The 19,628-nt window shown below is 39.8% G+C and overlaps 1 protein-coding gene across 1 annotated transcript in view; it reads right to left on the reverse strand.

Moving 5' to 3' along the window:
• Window positions 1–4,152: 4,152 nt before the first annotated feature.
• The window catches only part of SLC36A4 (solute carrier family 36 member 4), a 73,821-nt gene continuing 58,345 nt past the window's right edge, over window positions 4,153–19,628 (reverse strand). The window contains exon 10 of the mRNA XM_065729985.1: window positions 4,153–4,621. Within this exon, the coding sequence (XP_065586057.1) occupies window positions 4,314–4,621 (308 nt within the window). The 3' untranslated portion in view covers window positions 4,153–4,313. The remainder of the gene's footprint in view (window positions 4,622–19,628) is intronic.

Genomic DNA, 19,628 nt, shown 5'->3' on the forward strand with positions numbered 1-19,628 from the left:
TGCAAATCAGATCTCCAAGTCGATATCTGATAATTACAGAGCAAATGAAAGCTTATAAAGCTGCTTTTGTTTCCAACTAGTAATTTCCATTTTAGTTAGAAAGCGCAGAACTCTCACATCAATTTTCTCCATACCTGATTACTCAAAACCCAACGCTTCACTGAGGCCAACACTTAAACTAAGGCTAGTACGTACCCAACCACGATAAGAACTTGTCCTGTTTAAAAAAGCACAGCTTTTTCTTGGCAGTTTTTCAGACATGAACTGGAATTTCAGCAGGAACTCCTGGCTGCCTTTCTACATTTTGAACTTATCTCACATACTAAAGCACCTCTGAAATCTAAGTGTGCCCCCATTAATAACCTCGGAGCAGAAGCAGGATTTTTCACAGCGTCTACATTACTATGAAGTGAGGTTTCTTTTTCAAAGAACCTTCAGCTCTTGAGCATTCCTGATAGTTCCAAGTGAACCACCTAGCATCCTTTGGATAACTTCAAAATAAAAACAAAAGTAGATTTTCAGTTAAGGCATCTATTTCTTCTAATGATGTAATGTGGTGACAGGCAGGATAACAGTGAGTTAGGAGGAGGTTATCATTTTAGTCTTTATTGATGCAGAAGATCCACGCTACAGAACATTAGGCAAAGCCACCCTCCTCCTTGCTCAGTATTTCAGGATGAAAACTTACAGACAAGAAAATGATCCAGATCCTTATAATTCAGTTGATAATTAAATTACATTGAAACAGTTGACAATATCATATTGTTAAGTGTAAGAGCATGTACAGTATATAAAAACAACAGCTTTCTGTTCCTTGTCAAGAACATAAGCCAATCACATTTTGCTGTTTAATTTAGCTTGTGCTCAAGTACACTTCCCTCTAAAATACATATTAATGTAAACCATAACCATTAAATCTGGAGTTTCACTCTCCGCATCTTAACTTGAAATTTATATTATAGTACTTTAAAAGCAAAATGAACAACCTTATAATTCACAAGAGACTTCTGTCAGATTTCCCATCTTTTACATCTTTGGCAGTGTTTCACAGGAGCACTCTTATTATTCAGATGTAGTAGTTCTATTTTAGTTCTACTAATGACAATTTTAGTGGCATCCAAAGCAAGATATTCTGATTCTTCAGTCTTTCTATTTGAAAGAGCAGGCCACACAAATGCTCTGTGTGAGTGTTAAAGTCATGAAAATCCTACACTGTAGGAGAAACATTGTGTAAAATATATTAACATTTTAAAGATTCAAAAGATGTAACAACAGTAGACACAGCAACATTGACCCACTGCATAAAAACACTATTTCATATCTGGCCTATCAATAACAATAAATCTGTCTGAAAATCTCCTTCACCAGGCAGTCCATGAGACACAACAGTAAAACCTGTATTTGGACCGGGTTATCTGAAGTCTGACAGCTCACATTATACTTCTCAAACCTACCAAGCTTCTTAACAGGTGATCATAGTTTCAAAACATTGCTGCATTCACCTGGGTACCATGGCCTCCTACTGAGCTCAGCAAATCTTCACGTCAGTACCCACTTGCACCAGTCAAAAAGTACCACCAAACTCTGAGCTGGGCAAGATGTGCTGCACCCTGGCTTTCTCAGAGGTGAAACACATCCCTAGGACACAGCCACTGAGGAAAAGATGATATGAATGGACTCGACAAACACACATAGAAAGATTCAGAACTAACAAGTAAAATAACTTTCATTTAAATCCTATCAATCCCACTAAAAAAAGGTTCCAGTTGAAGTATGTATATCAAGTAAAATGTGCTGCGCAGAAATAGTCTATTGTTATGTAGTGTATGGTTTACAACAGATTTATAACCAAGCACACTGAAACATTTAGCTCTGATGTCTTTTAAAGCAGCTTAAAAAACTAAAAAGCCCTTAAGAGAAGAAGCTGAAGCTACTTTGTGCCCCTCTGATAATTACCTGTGTTTCTTCCTCAGCGACACTTTCACACAAGAAGTTAATGCTATAGCATTAATCCCGCCGAGTCTCATGCCAAGTATTTAACCTTCTCCACACTAAATGAAAAATAAGAGCATCGCTCAGAACTATTGCTTAAACACGTGCACACAGTTCAAACCACATGCAGAAATTCCTATCAGAAATGTCTTTATAAGCATGGAGAAGAAAGTGCTCAAATACAGCCAGTACGTGGTAAATGTTGGGAGAAATGTTCCAAAAATATAAATATAGATGTATCTGGGACTATATTATTTTAGCATTCTAATGCCAAATGGCAGATTACCAAATAATAGATTTCTGAGACAGATACTAATGACAACCAAATATTAAATATATTCTTAAGTTAATTTTTATGAATAGAGAGGTTTTTATCAAACCATATTTCTTAGAGGAATGTTATAATTAAATATATCCCTTAGAAAAGGAATATCTTCGTAAAAAGAAAGACTAACATAAACAGCAAAACAATATAAACAATATGTTTATAGCATAAACAATTCTACTGTTTTACAAAACATAGAATGATTTCAGGAAACAAAATCAAAAATATAGCTTTGGTGTTTAGAGTGAATTTCATCCACGCAGTGTTAGCCAGAAAGTCAAATATGAACCCTGAAAATCAGGATTCCAGCTGAGGACTCAGTATGCAGACAGGCTGAACAAAAGTCATTTCCACCCAATTACCAGTGTAGTCACATATCCTTTTTCCTCTTCCAAAATGGAGATAAGAACAAAAAACCACCAAAGGGCATACAAGATCCAATTTAAGGCAGAATGTAAGCATGCAAAAATAATTATTATATGTTCCAATAGAAATATAGTTTATAGACTTCTAGCAATAGATAAAGGAAAAAATATATATATTTTCATACTCTTTTATAGTTGTAATTAAGAAAAAAATAATGGTGTAAAAAATGTCAGGGCAGCAGTTACCAAAATATACAAAAATAAACGACTTATCATTTGTGGTGTTGAATGTTTTTCACATCACTAAAGAAAGTAACATTGCTCTGCTAAACAACATCTTGTAACATTTCATTCAAACTCTAAAGGAAATAAATATTTACTTCTAAAGATTAATATTTTCACATGTATACCCTATATCTCATATAAGCTGTACATCTCCATGCAGAATTTGAAAGCAAGTTCTGAGATAACCAACATGTTCAGACAACCTGCAGGCAGGTAGAATGGACTTCAAAGCAGATACTCTCTGTGCTCCCACCCATTCACAGTGAATTACAAGTTTTTCACAATAACCCATAGGTTATTTGTGTGAAAAGATGGCATAAGCTCCGTTCTAGAAAGCAGTATCTCTACCTTTCTAAAACCTTAAGCTGCTCTTGGCAGTCAAACCTCTATGTTGCAGAGTTCCATGGATGCCATTCTCATGGAGCCTAGATGTGACCACGCTGAGCAGTTCATGCTAACAGATCACAGCACTCCTAACAGTCTCTCTTTTGTTCTAACAAAGAATCCAACCTTTAACTCTAAGCCTTGGCTCTCTGTCAGCTTTGTCCATTTTTTGAGCTTTAATGTTCAGATGGTCAGCAAGAAAAAATGTCTTTACCCTACTATCACGCAGCCCACCAACATCAGTGGTCATGCTGTTCCACCAGTCTATACTGCAAGGGATTAGTCTTTCCTGTTGGAACCAATGTGAAAGGAGTGAATGAGAGCCACTGCCACTCTACACATTGCACTGTGATTCTAGACAAACCAGCTCCCAAGGACCACATCTACACAACTGTAACCACACTAGAACTTCTCCAAGGCAAATACCAAAGTTCTCAGAATGGAAATAAAAAACACAGTTCTTCAGTAACTGTCTCTGGTTCATCGGGGTGCACCCCATTGGACACAGCCAAGAGCAGATCCACGCATCACTTAACTCCCACATAAGCCCTTAAAACAGGGCTGGAGAGAAAACAGTAGTGTCTACACTTTGTATCTACATATGATGAATGGACAAGCTTCTACCTTTTCTGAGGAGAGAAGTATTTTAACTTCTTTAGGAAAACTCTTCTTCTGTCTTGCAAATAATCTAATACCATATTTCCTTCTTATATCCATATACGTATTTTAAATCCTGACATCAATTCAGTTTTTAATGAGATGAGCAGAGAAGACTGAGAAAGAATGTGCTAATTCAGGTAGTAAACCTCAAGTAATGAGAGAAAGAACAAAGAGAGGGAGAAAGGTCTACATGTGATTTTTTAAGAACTCGTTTGCAATTCCTTAGAATTTATCCGACATGCAGGTCTGCCATCCATCCCGGATTCTCATTAAACAACAAAAGAGTTTGTGGCATCTCATTATTAATCTAAACCAATCACCAAGTCTGTAGCATTTAAAACAGCAGAGATGCTCTCGGTTGTGTTATCCAGAACTGTAGACCCAGGGTAAATGATTTCTTCAACTGCCACATAGGTCCCTGTTAAAAATCCAACCACTCCAAAGACAGCTATAAAAACGTCTTTAAGTATTGTCCACAAACGCAGGTTTTCCTTGTAGAAAGTAAGGATTTCAACCAGAGGTGGCAGAATCAGTGCCAGAGTGCTACTGCTGACAGCTCCAACCAAAGAAATCACCAGGTCTAGGCGAGGGATCAAGACTGCTACAGCACCTAAAACATAAAGACAACAATATTGGCTGCAGATTCAACATCCTCGTCAAAAAAGACAAAAACAAAAAACAGTGGCAATAAACACATAATCCTTCAGTCAAGCTTTTAGAAATGTTATATCACTATTTTTTCCAGATAAAATCAGCAGGCACTGCACAGATCAACATATCTATTTGTGAATAAGGTGCATTTTCATACTCATGAGAGATATTCAGCTTCAATTATGAATTTCTGTGTGAGCTGGCATAGCATTAGGTTAGAATTTTGTTATACTTACAGGGTGTGTAGACTTGACCTGCAAATCACAGACACATGAGATACATCCAATTCTACAGAGATAGTTTTAGTTTTTCTACCAATAGGTTTCTTTTTGAGCCAAAAGAATAAAGTTCAGGCAGAACAGTGACAGCAGATGCTGCATACTACACAGGAGATAGTGCTCACAAATATATTACTATTAATAATACAAAATCATGTAAATTTCTTCAAAATAGCACAGAAGCTGCTGGCCACTTGGAAGTCTCACAAACATTTCTATCATTCATCTACATACTTTTCTGTTGACAAATCTTGGTCTATAACATTCCACTCTGTGTAAAAAAGAAAGCAGTTGCCCAGTTTGATGAATGAGAAATTAGTTAAACCAAGAGTTTAGCTTCTGAAAAGAAGGCCCAGTAAGTCTGGTAGGATGGCATGACTGGTCTCAACAAGAAGCAAGAGCATTCCTGTGAACAGAGTACAGCCTTACAGAAGGAATAGAAACATTTCTGCTTTTAACCTCTTTGGCCAGCAACCCCAAGAAAGATATTAACTTAAGTATTAACTGAGAGATGCCTGTTTGTCATGTGACATTTTCAGTTTTCTGTTAGCACAGAGCTTTCCAAGGCCAGCTGAGCACAGGCTCCAATATGACCCTATGTGTTGGAATTGGATGTCTTTTCTCTCTTCTCTGAATGCAACCCACCAACTCAATATTCTAGAAATAACATTTATGACAATAAACAAACTGAACAAGCAGGGAAGAAATCCTCACGTAACACACGAGGACGAAAAATAATGTGCTGATCAGCTTAGTCATTTCCCAGGCTGAACTTCCCACTTGCAGAGATTCTTCCCTGTGAGCTGATGGTCATCAACTGTCTCATATTCAGAATTCTGGCAAGACCTGCATTGGCACCTCAGCATACCGCCACAGGGAGAAGTCCCAGCAGGGAAAAATATCTTGCTTGCTGCCATCCAGGATCCTATCCAGTCATGCCATGATCCTGGCAATGGGAGGTGCGTTTCCAAAGCCTCCAGGACAGCACAAGATCAGAAGAGCTACTTTCAGTCTCAGCAACAAAAGGCATTCAACAAGCACTCAGCCATGCATGCATGGACTCTGGGAAGGAAGGAGCACTCCTCCCACTGCTGTGCTATGGGGCCCAGCTCCTCCTCCCCCTCATCACCTTCTGGCTGCCTGGCTCCAGGTGGACACCGCAGATAGGGAACGGCTGTGACCATCATGCTCACAGACACAGAGTACCAAAAAGCAATAATGGATGACAAAGTCATTATTTTATTACACGGATGGCGGAAGGAGGCAGCCCCATCCCGAGCAGCACCAGCCCTGCTACGTCACGGCCACGAGGGGCAGCCACCAGCTCCAGGAACCGCACTGCAGCCGTCACAGCCACGTCACAAGAGCTCAGTGCTGGTTGGTGGAGCCCGCGTTCCACAGCCAGCTTGGTGTCACAGCAACCCACAACGCTGAGCGGGAGGGCAGTGCCAGCCACAGATCGGCGCCGAGGAGCCGAGGGAGCGAGGGCTGTGGCGAGAAGGAGCGGCCCATGGGGATGGATGGCGGCTGCTCCTCCCTTGTTGCTCCTCCTCTGCCCCACAGCCGCACGCGGGGACAGGGACGCAGCAGCACGGCGACACGCTCCTGTCCCCAGCCGCATTTGTCTCCCGACCACAGGCCAGCGCTCTATAGACTGATAAGTCGCTCCCACACTATATCTCGCCTGGGTCCTACAGGACCCTGGAGGCTCCCCAAGATCACCCTGTGCTGTCCCAATATTTTGTGCTGCTTTGCTGAGCCCTGGCCCCATTGCAGGTCCTGCCACCGGACCTCAGACCGCAGTGCCCCCTTTCCACACACGGCCATGGGAACGGCTGCAGAGCAGCACCGCGGTGAGCAGGGCTGTGCAGGGGAGGGCAGCACAGGGAAGCAGGGCAGGTGGCTGCTCCTTCCCTCCTTCCCTCCTTCCCCTCTGCCTTGCAGATGGGCATCCGCACAGCGATGGAACCACAGCAGCACACACACCTGTCCTATGCACTCTTACTGCTCTCCATGAGGAACATAAAAGATAAGCCAGCCACAAACACAATGATTTCTGGGTTTTAAAGGACCCTGGCAGCTTCCCAAGATCCCCCTGCCCTCACCCCAATATGTAGTGCTGCTTTGCTGAACCCTGGCCCCACTGCAGGTCCTGGCACTGGACCTACACACTGGAGAGGCCAAGTCAACCCATGATGCTGACAAGCTCCCCCACAGCTCTAACGAAGGCTGCAGAGCAGCAACCCGGTGAGCAGGGCTGTGCAGGTGAGGGCAGCACAGGGAAGCAGGGCAGGCGGCTGCTCCTCCTTTTGTCCTTCTGGACAAGGTACCGCCCGAAGCGTGAGGAAAGCACACGCCCCGCTCGGCACCGCGCCGTGCTCCTGCACGCAGCCTGAGGGTCCGCACCGATTCCGGGCCCGCGTCAGAAATACCACAGACGACACAGCCCCGAGAGAAGGCAAGCACCGAAACCCAGCGTGCTCCTGAGATCGGCCATGAAACTTAGCAGCGACCAAGACTGCCAGCCTTCAGACCAACACTGAGAAGCCATCACACAATTAAAAAACATTGACAACCTTCCAAAATAAACTTTCGCATTCATTAAACCCACGGTGCTGCTTCGATCTCATTTTGAAAGCTCCTAAAAGACACAGGAACTACAAGTGACACTCAAAGACACAAGAAAAAACACACAATATTTCCCTGTGGGAGGGGGTAACACATTTCCCTGCTGCGTGGACGTGTATGCATCCTGGGATCCACCTGAGGCTGCTGAGGGAGTTGGTGGAGGTGAGAGCTAAGCCGCTTTCCATCACCTATTGGTGTTCCTGTTCAACTGGAGTGGTCCCAGAAGACTGCAGGCTTCCCAGTGTGACTGCCATCTCCAGGAAGGGTCGGAAGGAGGAGCCCCTGAACTACAGAAGGAAGGCAGCATGTACTCTGTGCTAGGCAGTAACATTTACTGTCTAACACTGTGACATCCCATTTTGTGGGTGCATTTTAGCATGTAAAGGGGAAACAGTGAGAACTACAGCATAGGAAGTTCCACATGAACGTGCCCAGAACTTCTTTACAGTGAGGGTGACGGAGCACTGGCACAGGCTGCCCATGGGGTTGTGGAGTCTCCTTTTCTGGAGCTATTCAAAACCCAACTGGACGCCTACCTGTGCGACCTGGTGTAGGTCTTGATAGTACTGATTGATATCGTACTATTTGAGTATGATTTGATAGATCTGCATAGGATATGGTCAGGTTGCTCAGAAACAACTTAGAGGAGATGACTCTTTCCACTGAGGAGGGAAGAAAAGGCAGCAAAGGAACAGAAATCACCTCGACAGAAGAATGAATATTCATTTTTTCAGTCTCTCAGGAGACAAGCAATGAAACTGGTCTAAAGGTCTAAACACGAAAGTGATTTTCAACACTGTAAAAGTCCTAGACCCCTATGATCCCCTGAATACCTTCTGAATCCCCCGTGGCTGTAATACTTGGGGTTGTACCTCCTGGAATTTTCTATCTCTATATACAGCAGGAAGGCACTGTAGCCTCACAAATAAAGCTTTAAATCTATTCATAGGAAATCTGTTTTCAGCTCATTTCAGCTCTATTTAGTAGCCTTGGGCTTATCCGTTCCCCTCCCATCATTGGCTTTTTTATATGCAAGATATCCTTTGCAAGGCACTTTGACGCTGACAGATAAAAAACAGTATGAAAGTAGTAAACTTTAATATCAGTGCAGAAACTGCTAAAGCTTTAATACTAGCGCTGGAACTCTGATATCAAAGAGCATTACTCATAATTGTCCACATGCTTACATGGTATATAAGGAACCAAGCTCCTTTTAAGTGATCAGACACTCTCTTTGGCTATCAAGCTGCAGAGATGTACCAGCTCCCCTCTTTTTAAACACGTCAAAGAAAATATGTTCCCTGATGACCTCGAATCACAGAATCATAGAATCACCAAAGGTTGGATAAGACCTACAAGATCATCCACCCCGCCTATCACTAATCGTTCTCACTAATCCATGTTCCTCAACACAATGTCTAAACATTCCTTGAATACCTCCAGGGTTAGTGAGTTCACTGCCTCTCTGATTGCCCGTTCCAATGCCTGAACACTCCCAGTGAAGAAGTATTTCTTAACATCCAGCCTAAATCTCCCCTGGTGCCACTTGAAGCCATTCCCTCTAGTCCTGTCACTAGTTACAAGAGATAAGAGACCAATCCCCAGTTCTCTACAACCTCCCTTCTGGTAGTTATAGAGAGCTATAAGGTCTCCCCTGAGCCTTATCTTCTCCAGACTGAAAAGCCTGAATCCGCTTCTCCAGACCTAGGCTGTGTGTCACAAGTTGACATGGGTCTGGCAGGTGCAACAGAAATGAAGTTGTGCCATGTGCTTATTCATACAACACTGCAGGTAAGCATCTGCACTTACTTCAGCTAGAACTTATCAGTCCCATGCGGAACTGAGTGGTAGTCCTACTGAGAAGACACACTGTCTCCAGAGGTGAGCTTCTTCTAAGACTGACTGCCTGTACCATTGTAGTTTCCAGTATGAATTTGAGTGATTTCAAATTAAAGACAAGTAACATTTGTTCTTTCTGATTATCAAAGCTCTAACCATTATCACACTTAATTGTTTACTGCAGATAACAAACTGAATTTTGTAATCCTATCAAGTGTATTTTTCATCATCTTTTCTGTATATTGTTATTAATGAAGTCTTTCTTCTGCTTGAAAAATGTAAGGACTGTGTTCTTTCCTCAATCACAGCGTGGCACTTGGAGCTCAGTTTCAACCAGTTATTTCAGTGACAAAGTCTTCTCTAGCCCTTCCATTTATGCAAAAAATTTATCAGGTACATCCACACAAGCCAATCATACAGCCATCCATGAGCATCTTTCTTTTCAGGGTGAGCTGCAATGTTTTGATATGGCAGGGATAAAAAAAAATGACATAGAAAGAAAACATTCATGTGAAAACGTTAACGTTGCAAGGATGTAATCCATTATAATATGCTACACATTTTTTCATAATTTTATTAGAAGTAGTTTCATGCTGGTTGCTCTGATGTCTTAAAGCAGTATACCTTTATGATGACAACAGATCTTCAAAGCACTAACTCTCCTGCAGGCTAGTGAGGACCTTATAATTGTCAGGACTTAATTCTCAGGCCCGTATGTGTACCTCAAGACTAAAAGTTAATGTTGCTTGCCATTATACACAGTCGGGGTAGAGAAAACAAAATAAAACTTACAAAAACTGCTCATTTTGACTTTTGGCAGTGCAGAATAAACAACAAACTACCACTTCTAAGCTGTTTTGTCTCCACTTCTTCTTAAAAGAGTAGAGACACTCCAAAGCTTGTTGCAAGGATCAGCTTATCAAGTCACTGATCATGAATAACTGTGAGGCATCATTAATATTTTACCTTCTATGATTTTTTTGAAGCACTAGGATAGAAAATGCCTGGAGTGACTAATTCCAGCTATGCAGTAAGTTTTAAGAATTTAAAGCAAATCAATGATTTGCTTTCATTGAAATTCATTGAAAAGAAAAAGAAGCACTAGGATGCCAGTATACAAACTGGTAGAAAAGTTATACTTCGAAGCTCCTGAGTATTTCCTTTATTGCTAATTGTTTTCAATATACAATGACAAAGCTCTCAAATATTGTCAAGAAATGCTTTCACTATCCTTATCTTTTACAATATCAAAGGTTTTCTTCCTATGTGCCTACAATACTGATTTTGAAGAAAAAAAAATCAGAGAAAAAATTATACATTTGGCTCTCTGCACAGCACTCTATATATGTGGGTTTTTTTTCCTCATTTGAAAAATAATTCTGAAATAGAAGGGTTTTTCTAATTAGAAGTCTGCATTCAGGACAAGCTGCAATTGTCTCGTTAAAACCAACCAAACCTTTGCTACAGATGTCATGCTAGAGCTCACTTCAAGATACTGACAGTTATTTCTGATTTTTTTCATTCAGTATACATTGTGTGGTATATTGATATTCAAAGTTTAAATGCTTTCTCATGTTAACCTAGCAATACAGATGGGTAAGAACCTTTTCCACTCATTTTCACATGAATTTGCACGAGACTGCAGCCTATCTGAGATGCTGACACTCTGCAGTGTGCCCCATACCCAGTACTGCTTTTAAAGGAAGGCAATCACTCTGACTCTGCCACTCCTCCATTTGGATCTTATCTAAACATCTGCCATCATTTCAGTGGTATTCAGTGGTATCCAGGCTGCCACATGCATACAATGCAAAGAAGGGTGTGTCGATGACCCAGTGAGCTCTATGCACAGACAGCCCATAGCAAAGAATTCACTAGACCACACTGCCTCTACTAGAGCTGCAGTTGAGTACCCTGCTGATCTCATTTTTCATTAGGCAAAATACTAAAAGACAAATACAAAAATGCACCTACATACATTTAGCTGAGTCACCTTCTTGCCCTGTAGTCAGCTTTTCCCATGTGCCGCACATCACTGCTTCAAACTTTTCACTTATCTGACAGCTCTATGACTTAGATCATTTTCTTCTAGCTTATTTTGAGGACAGGAGAAAACAAATCCTGCAGTCAACAGCTGGGCTGTTGTTCCCTCTTCCTCTTCAGATTTTGTCTGAATTTGAAAGCAACACAGCAAAGCAGAAGTGGCTTCAGTACATAATTTGCAGATACTGGTAGCATCAGTACCTCTCAGTGTTTTGCCCCATGTTTTATGTAGAATCCTGAGGAGAAACACAAATATTTCCAGTGTTTTTGACAATACTTTCCAGTTTCCTTTCCTCATAGAATGACTCTGCTCCTCAAACATCTTCTTTCTCTTGCTTAGCAGCATGTTTGCAAACTCTAACGTAGAGCATGTATCTGAAAACAACTTGGAATTGTACCGAAGTGACTTTCAAAAGTACATTAAATAACATCGTAAGGGCTCCCTAGGAGTTAAGTACTTACTAGACTTCACTGACAATCAGTAACAGGAATTCATTTGAGCAAAGCCTGCTGAATGGGTTTTTGCTGTTATAATTTTTTGCACCCACTTTTTTCCCAAGTTGAACGATACATTAACTGAAGTGTTCATCTTTCCTGGGCTATCTCCTCAGGAGGAGCTCAGAAGGAGCTCTGCATCCTCCATCTTATGAGCAGCTTAACAGTCTCTACCAGCTCCTTCTGGGTCAGAGCCACAGGCAGGACCACTTGATCGAACACCCACATCACTCCAAGACAACTGGATGCTATTCAGGATACAAACATAACTTCATAAGAAAGGGAAGATCATTTGTGATGAAACTCAATGGAATGAGGGAGCAATAACACAGTTGGGCTTTCCTTTCCTTAAAGTCATCGGATTATGCAAGAACCACAGCTTGACTCAGCAGCACAATGAGAAAGGGTACAGATGTAGAAGATACATCAGCTCTAAGCAGGACTCCTATGCCTAGAATTCCTGAACCTTTATGAAGCAATTTCTTCAGATGTCATTTTCTGCTATGCCAAGAAATAATAATAATAATAAAAGATCTTCTTTTAAAACAATATAACTTAAAAAAAAGCAGTCTCATTTCACTGGGTGCTCTAAAGCAGAGCTTATCTCTCTTGATTTGTTGTAAACTGGCTTCCAAAAAGAGACTGGTACATCCTGTGGAAATTTATTTTCTGTTAAAAGTAAATGAGTTCTCAAGAATTTTTGAAATCTAAGCTATAACCAGCCATCACAAGGATAATGAACTGCAATATACTACAGTTTATATATATTTATATATACAGTTTTAGCTGAGTGCTGTTCAAACACTAAGGGTAAGGCATTAATATGTCTGACTTCTTACCACAGTGAATCCTTGATCCGCAGACCACAGTCCTTTCATTGTTTATTTTCTTTCCATTGTTATGATTTGACCCTTATTAATGATTTCATTTTCTCCAAATATCAGTCCTTCTTCAAAACCTCTGCATTAGAAAACTTAAGTCTTTCATCTTTAAGTCCCATATCAAAACCAGTCCAGCACAACTCCCTCCTGAGCTACATGCTTTAGCTCTGCTAAACACAGTAAACCATGTTTTTGCCCCAGAATTGCTTTAAACATTGCTACCATATTTGTCTCCTTTAATTAATGACAACTTGCTGCTTTCCCAACTTTTAATCTTGGTAGAGTAAAAAAGCAAAACAAAAAAATAAATACATAGATACTACATGCTTTTACCAACCTTAATTTTTAGAAAAGCTATCACTTTCTCTTAGCAAAGTGTAAGTATTTAATTCTAAAATCCATAATGTCTTGAACTAGAATAGATACACTGCAGGAGAGCAAGGACCTGAGTAGTACCTGCTGTTGGCACAAAAGTTTGACTTACTGGCTCAGGCTTTAATTAAAGAACAAATGGGGCATACAATTAGTCAAATCTATGTCACAGAAAGAATTCAGAGGTTTTTAATAAACGGAGTTGAGGTCTCAAGCAGTTATCTCAAACCCAGTCTATGTGATGCATCTATCCAGTGAGGATCTTAAGTTGTCTGACTGCAGACAAACCAAAAGCTTTTCACCAGGAAACACAGATAAAACAGTTATGCTTATAGACTCAATCACTGATACCTTAAATCTTTAAGTAGGACATAAAAGTTGCAGTAGGCTTCTAACACAGTAGCCCGATTTCTGAAGACCAACACATCCACTTCCCCCACAGATGGGCTACAGTATCTTTGTTGCATGCTATAAGAAACTAAAAATAAATGTTCTACTGCAAGGTACAAACAGGCACTGCAGATGAAATTTTTCTGTATACTTCTCCGATGTAAAAAATACAAAGCAATATAAAAGTAAGGAGTGAAGCAAAACTCCACAGAACTTAAGTAGCTCAATGGCTTGCACTATTCAATCTACCACCCCAGATAAGACTCTCTTTGTTTCTCTTTATGACGTTAAAGAGAATAAATAAATGTAAGCTTTTCTTGCAATCTTGTTACTGCATTAAGCAAATCAAGTTGCTTTTAAGTAAAATTAAGCATCATTTTGTTTCTAGCTCCTTCTCTACTTGAATGAGTCAATAATTTATACTTTGATGAACGCTGTTGAGTAGGCACCTTAAATTTGCAGAAGAAAATGTGATAAAAAGCCATAGCTTAATTTCCTCCCCAGGTTATATGCAATCAAAAAAAGATGCAAAGAGAAAACATCTGAGCAGGAGTTGCAGAGGTAGCAAGATGATGCATCCAGAGAGACAGTTAAACATTGAATCATACAGTCCTACCACTGTTCAAATGACTTTCTGCTGAAATTTCCCTCAAGGTTGGTGAAGAAACATATTTCACTTTTCCATCTGGACAGACAACTTTTAATACTTGTAAACTTCTCATTTTCACCTCAGTGCATTAGGACAAACATAAACCTGTGTCACCACAAGCAGGTGAAAACAGCAATGCACTGCTTCCAGTTCTTGGCTTCAACTCTGTTTTTCCAGAAGCCCTGGATTAGTTGCAGTTTCAGATGAAAAGAGGAGAAACACAAAAGAAAAATAGTGATTCTCAGGGAAGGAAAATATGAGAGTAAAAATAAGTGTGATAATAAGACAGTGACTGTTAATATCTGAACATCTAAAATACAAACTGTGGCAGGAGTTTGCTAAGCTAAGTGCCACATAAAAACACAATCAATCTTACTTCACACAGATTATTTCCTTCTAGCAAATCTCTTTTGCCTTCAGATGAAAGAGAATCTCACTTTTGACTTCAGCACCATTTTCTTGTAAAGAGACAGAAAATAACAGTGAAACACAGGAAGCCTGCAAGAACGAGGTAATTATGTTTTTAATGTTATCATTGAATAAACTTTATGCAGAATTTTTATAATCAAACATATGCAGCTAAAATGAGATGAAGTTGTTGCACAAACATAGTTGCTTACTTCAATGCTAAGCAGTTTCACATTCTGTTAGACTTGCAAGATAGCATCAGAAACAAAAAGGCAGTCTAGTTCTACATTATCACTCAGCTGCCCATAAAATTGTACATTAAAAATGAAAACTTTCAGATATGATGCTGAAAAGGATCCAAAACTATTTTGTTTCTCTATCCAAGCATGCAAAAATCAATCTCAAGAACACTTTTTCCTGTCTAATACTACAGTTTAAAACAGTATAAAACAAAAAGTAACACAGTCCAAAATTGAGTGGTGTTGCTAGAGAGCCATACTTTTAGAAAACATCTACTTCAGTTAAGTATGGAGGAGCAGCCTGAAATGCCTTTCAAGCTATAATGAGCACGTTAGCACTACTCAGTTATGTCTTAACTATGAGGAATGCAACGTGCAGTGTAGCAGTTGCAGTTTGGTGATACTGAAAAGCAATACAAATAAGCTCGATTTTTGTATCAGAGATGTTAGTAAAGTAAAAATAGTACAGCAGAACTTAGAAGTGCCAGCTGCTATACAAGCTTCTAACACAGTATATCATAAACAGGAAAAAAAAGAATAACCATTATTAATGTGAAGAAGTCTGTAGCACTACAGAAGATTGGAATTTTCATTTCCTTACAAAACACAATTAAAAACTGAGTTATCAGTTTGAAAATTACCTTAGAAATGAGACTTAGGTGTTGTCTTCTCTGTAGACTGCATGAAATTTCAACTGAAGTAACTGCCCAGCTTGTACCCTAAAAGAAGCCTTAGCTACACACGTTTGCTAATACACCAAATCCGTAGTGTCATACACAATGCAGATTTGCCTCCCCACATGAAGGAATGAGGTGCAGTCTGCTTGTTTTCTCAACAGACACATATTTAAAAGTTCTAAAAGCTTTGTAATTACTGCTATTAAATACTTACACTTTTATCAAAGGCATAAATAAAAATAATACAAACTAATTCAAAGGTCAGAGCGTTTCATGACTATGTACATGCACTATGCAGACATTCTGGAACTACACGTTCTATAGTACTTGATATTAATTGCTTTTTATTTAAGAAATCTCACCACATTCTTACACAGAATGGACTGTTTATGGCTGACCTTGTTCAGTTCTAACAAAAGAAGTAAGGGGTGGGATATACTGCTATGCAGCATGGAATACAGAAGCAATATAGTACAACTACAGTACACGCAGCAGTTTGCATTGACAGTTGTTGGAATGGGTATTTTAAATAAAAAAAAAAATGTTAACATCTTCAGATAAAAATTATTTACAATTCAGTACGGACTTACACTGAACTGCAAACAGTAACCAAAATGAATGCAACATTTCAAGATGTGTATTCAAACACAGGTACTCAAAATAGTAAATATTAGATCTCCACGTACTGTACTATGGCTGCTAAGTAAGCAGGCTGTTTTCCTCACCACTGGATCGCCTGCACTTAAATCAGACAAAAGAGTGCATAAACCTTACTAGCACCCCACATAAAAGCACCAGCTTCTTAAATCTGAACATCAGAGTGTTTCCACACAGTCGAAACTAAGTACCAGTGCCATCAAACCATAAATTGCTTCCTAGAGATGAGCTGAAATTCACGCCTTCTGTATATTAGCACGAAGTTAACCAAAGACAAATCTGAATGACAACATTTAACCTAAGTAATAGATACAGAGCAGTACGTCTTGAAGAACAAAAAAAATTGTTAGGGATTTGGAATATACAAGGATAGTAATAGAATTAAAATAGGGAAGGAAGGTCTAATTGGGATCTAAACTCTCTCAAACATAAGTACTTCTAATATTTGAAATTTTTAGATTTGGATTACTTATGAAGATCAAATTTCAAGTTATATATTCCCAGCTCTAGTGGGCTGACTTTTTGCTGCACTGAAGAAGTGCACAGGGGTATAAAGGTATTTAAGATCCCATTCAGCATATTGATACTCAAACACTGGAATACATATCTTGTATCCATGTTACCAAAGGATACTGAAAAACTAGAGAAAGAAAATTGGAACAAGTTTGCTGCCAAGTAGATCAGAAGGCAAAACAGACAACTGGAACAATTTGAGAAGTGACCTGATTAACCTATACTAGGAAAAAATACATGCAGTAATGTAACTTGATTTTTGTGGAAGATGATGCTTCAAAACTCAATGACTAAAAGTCAAACTTACACGGGAAGTGAAGTATAAAGCTTGACAAACTTAGTTACTTTGGTTTGTTTTGTGATTTGGATTTGTATTAAAATATCAAACACATTCAATGTGAGACATTTCAATAAATGAACAAAATTCTATTAGAAGATAAAAAATCCTACCTATTTTAGCTGTACCAATGACAGATGAAGCGTCCCTAAACCGTAAGAGCTCATAGAGCCATAGAATGGTTTGGGTTGGAAAGAAGATCATCTTTAAGATCATCTAGTTCTAAACCCCTGCAACAGGCAGGGACATCTCCCCCTGGACCAGGTAAAATATTTAACATAGTTTTCATTTTCCCTCCTCATCAAAAACCTGAAGTCACATACCACAGTGTATGGAACTGTTGGATCACGGCCTGAGCCACTGATGGATCACCTGAGGTGAGCACTGAGTCAGCTGCAGGAGCACAGGTGGCGGCAATGCACTGTGTGAGCAGAAGGGGTGGAGAGGCTGCACCTCTCCCAGACCCCATTTAAGGGCTGACCACCACTGGGAAAGGATCTCTTGTTGGAGATCCCTCCTGTGTGGAGTTCCAGGGTAGCCTTGACCTTCAGTGACAGATGAGCCCCTCCTAATTTATCAGGTGTCTTTATACCATCTGGATAATCCAGCCAAAAATACACTGTCCGTCTTCATTATACCGTTTGGGTACTATTCATTCAGAGTATTCACCCTACACAAAGTATCAACTTAAAGAAGCATACATAATGATGGGTTGTCTTCTGCTTACACTGGCTTTAAAAAACTTCCTAGCTGACATCAAAAAGTGTGCCAGTACTTCATGGAAACAGTTTAGAAGCAAGATTTCCAAGTTGCTTTGTAATCTGTTAAAAGTCATTCAATTTATAGGAAGCACAGGGAGTAACCAGCAATGAGAAATTCAAACTTACTTGCCGCCCTTAAAAATAAGAAAACCCACACACTTGTTCTTTACTTGCTACAAGTCATTACTCCTTCAAATGTTTCCATCAATACTTGAGATTCTTTTTTCTGACCTGGATTAGCGGAGCAATCTATTTGCCAGCTTCCACTGCACTTACCCTGCAAACTGTCGGTGCAATGCAAATGCTGTTACAGCTATGCACTGCACAAACCTTCAAGGCTGGGCATATCATTGAAATTCCTGATTTCTGCAGCTGAGGTCAGCATAAAAGTCAAGGTTTCTGTTTACAGCATAGCTTTAAGCACGCCTTTAGTGATGCTAATTCTGTAACTGTCCCACAGAAATGCTGACAGCTCATCATGCAAAGTTAAGAACTGAAGCTTAGAGGGAACGGCCAACTGTGCTTAAAAACAAAATTACAGATCAAAAAATGCTGTGATACCGTAGTTCTCATCTCGAGGTCTTAATTCTCTTCTTTCATCCAGGAAGACAGTCAAGAGTATTGCTAACTACAGACAGGAACTTCAAGGAGCTGCCACTTCAGGCAGCCACTTACCTTCAGACCTTCTTTCCCCTCCATCCAGCCATCACACAATGTCTGCCAGTGCACTACAAGGGGTTTTAATGCCCATCAAGACATCACCACAGTTGCACTCCACTCTAGAGACTGCGAATCAATTCTCTTTGACCTATAATAGAGTGCATTTAAGAACTGCCACTGCAATTAAATTTTCCATGTGGAAAAAGGATCAGTACCGGCCATACACAAAAAGCTTTCACTGTGCCCCCAGATATTCACAACAGGTTTTGCCTTCCACAAGTTGAGAAGTGAGCAGCAGTTGAACCCAGTGGTTTGCTGCTGATCTGAGTGCAAGAGAAATGAAATTTCCGCTACATTTTCCCATGTATATGGAAGCCTCCTGAAGGACTCAATTTAAATCGATGTTGTGATAATTAATATGCAAATAACACACATCTGTTTCCTGAGGATGACAATATTTTTTCTCAGTAGGAATACACTGGATATGAAGCACACTGCATATATTTCTATTCATCATTTCCTTCTTTCACAAAAGCAATCCAATCTCTGCTTTCAGAAGCATTTCTATTGCCAAGGACTGGATTTGGTATGCGTCACCTGCTTCCCTTTTTTTTTTATTTGCTCCATTTGTGTACGAACTCATAGAACTTTCAAGAATCAGTTCTCGTGTTAGAGGAGTAGAAGAAGGCATGAAGATTATTTAGCTCTGATTATTATATTTGTGCGGGTTATTTTAAGAGCTAGCCATGATTTCTTTGATGTCATAAGCTTCTTTCTCCTTCACAGCACACAGTATCTATAGAGATGCTTAAGAATCATGAATGATTATTAATAATAACGAAAAAAGAAAAACTCAGAAGGTTTTCAGGTTCACATATTGGCTTAAGAAACCTGAACTCCTGAAATGTAGTGATGATGTCATGACTTCAATATTCATAACATGCTTATTGCTACAAATCTAGTTCAAGCCTAAGTGCAATGAAGCATCTCAAAGTATTCATTAATCAGAAATGCATTTTCCAAATTGTGTATGGTACAGGTGATGCTGATGAAGACTTTTATGGCACTAATAAAGAAAAATGACAATATGATGAAATATTGCATCACCATTTAGACAGAAAGTTTCTGAACGAATGAGA

This window comes from Cyrtonyx montezumae, unplaced genomic scaffold, assembly GCF_038088225.1.
Source record: "Cyrtonyx montezumae isolate F1298 unplaced genomic scaffold, pur_monq_1.0 scaffold_12, whole genome shotgun sequence".
Lineage (NCBI taxonomy): Eukaryota > Metazoa > Chordata > Aves > Galliformes > Odontophoridae > Cyrtonyx > Cyrtonyx montezumae.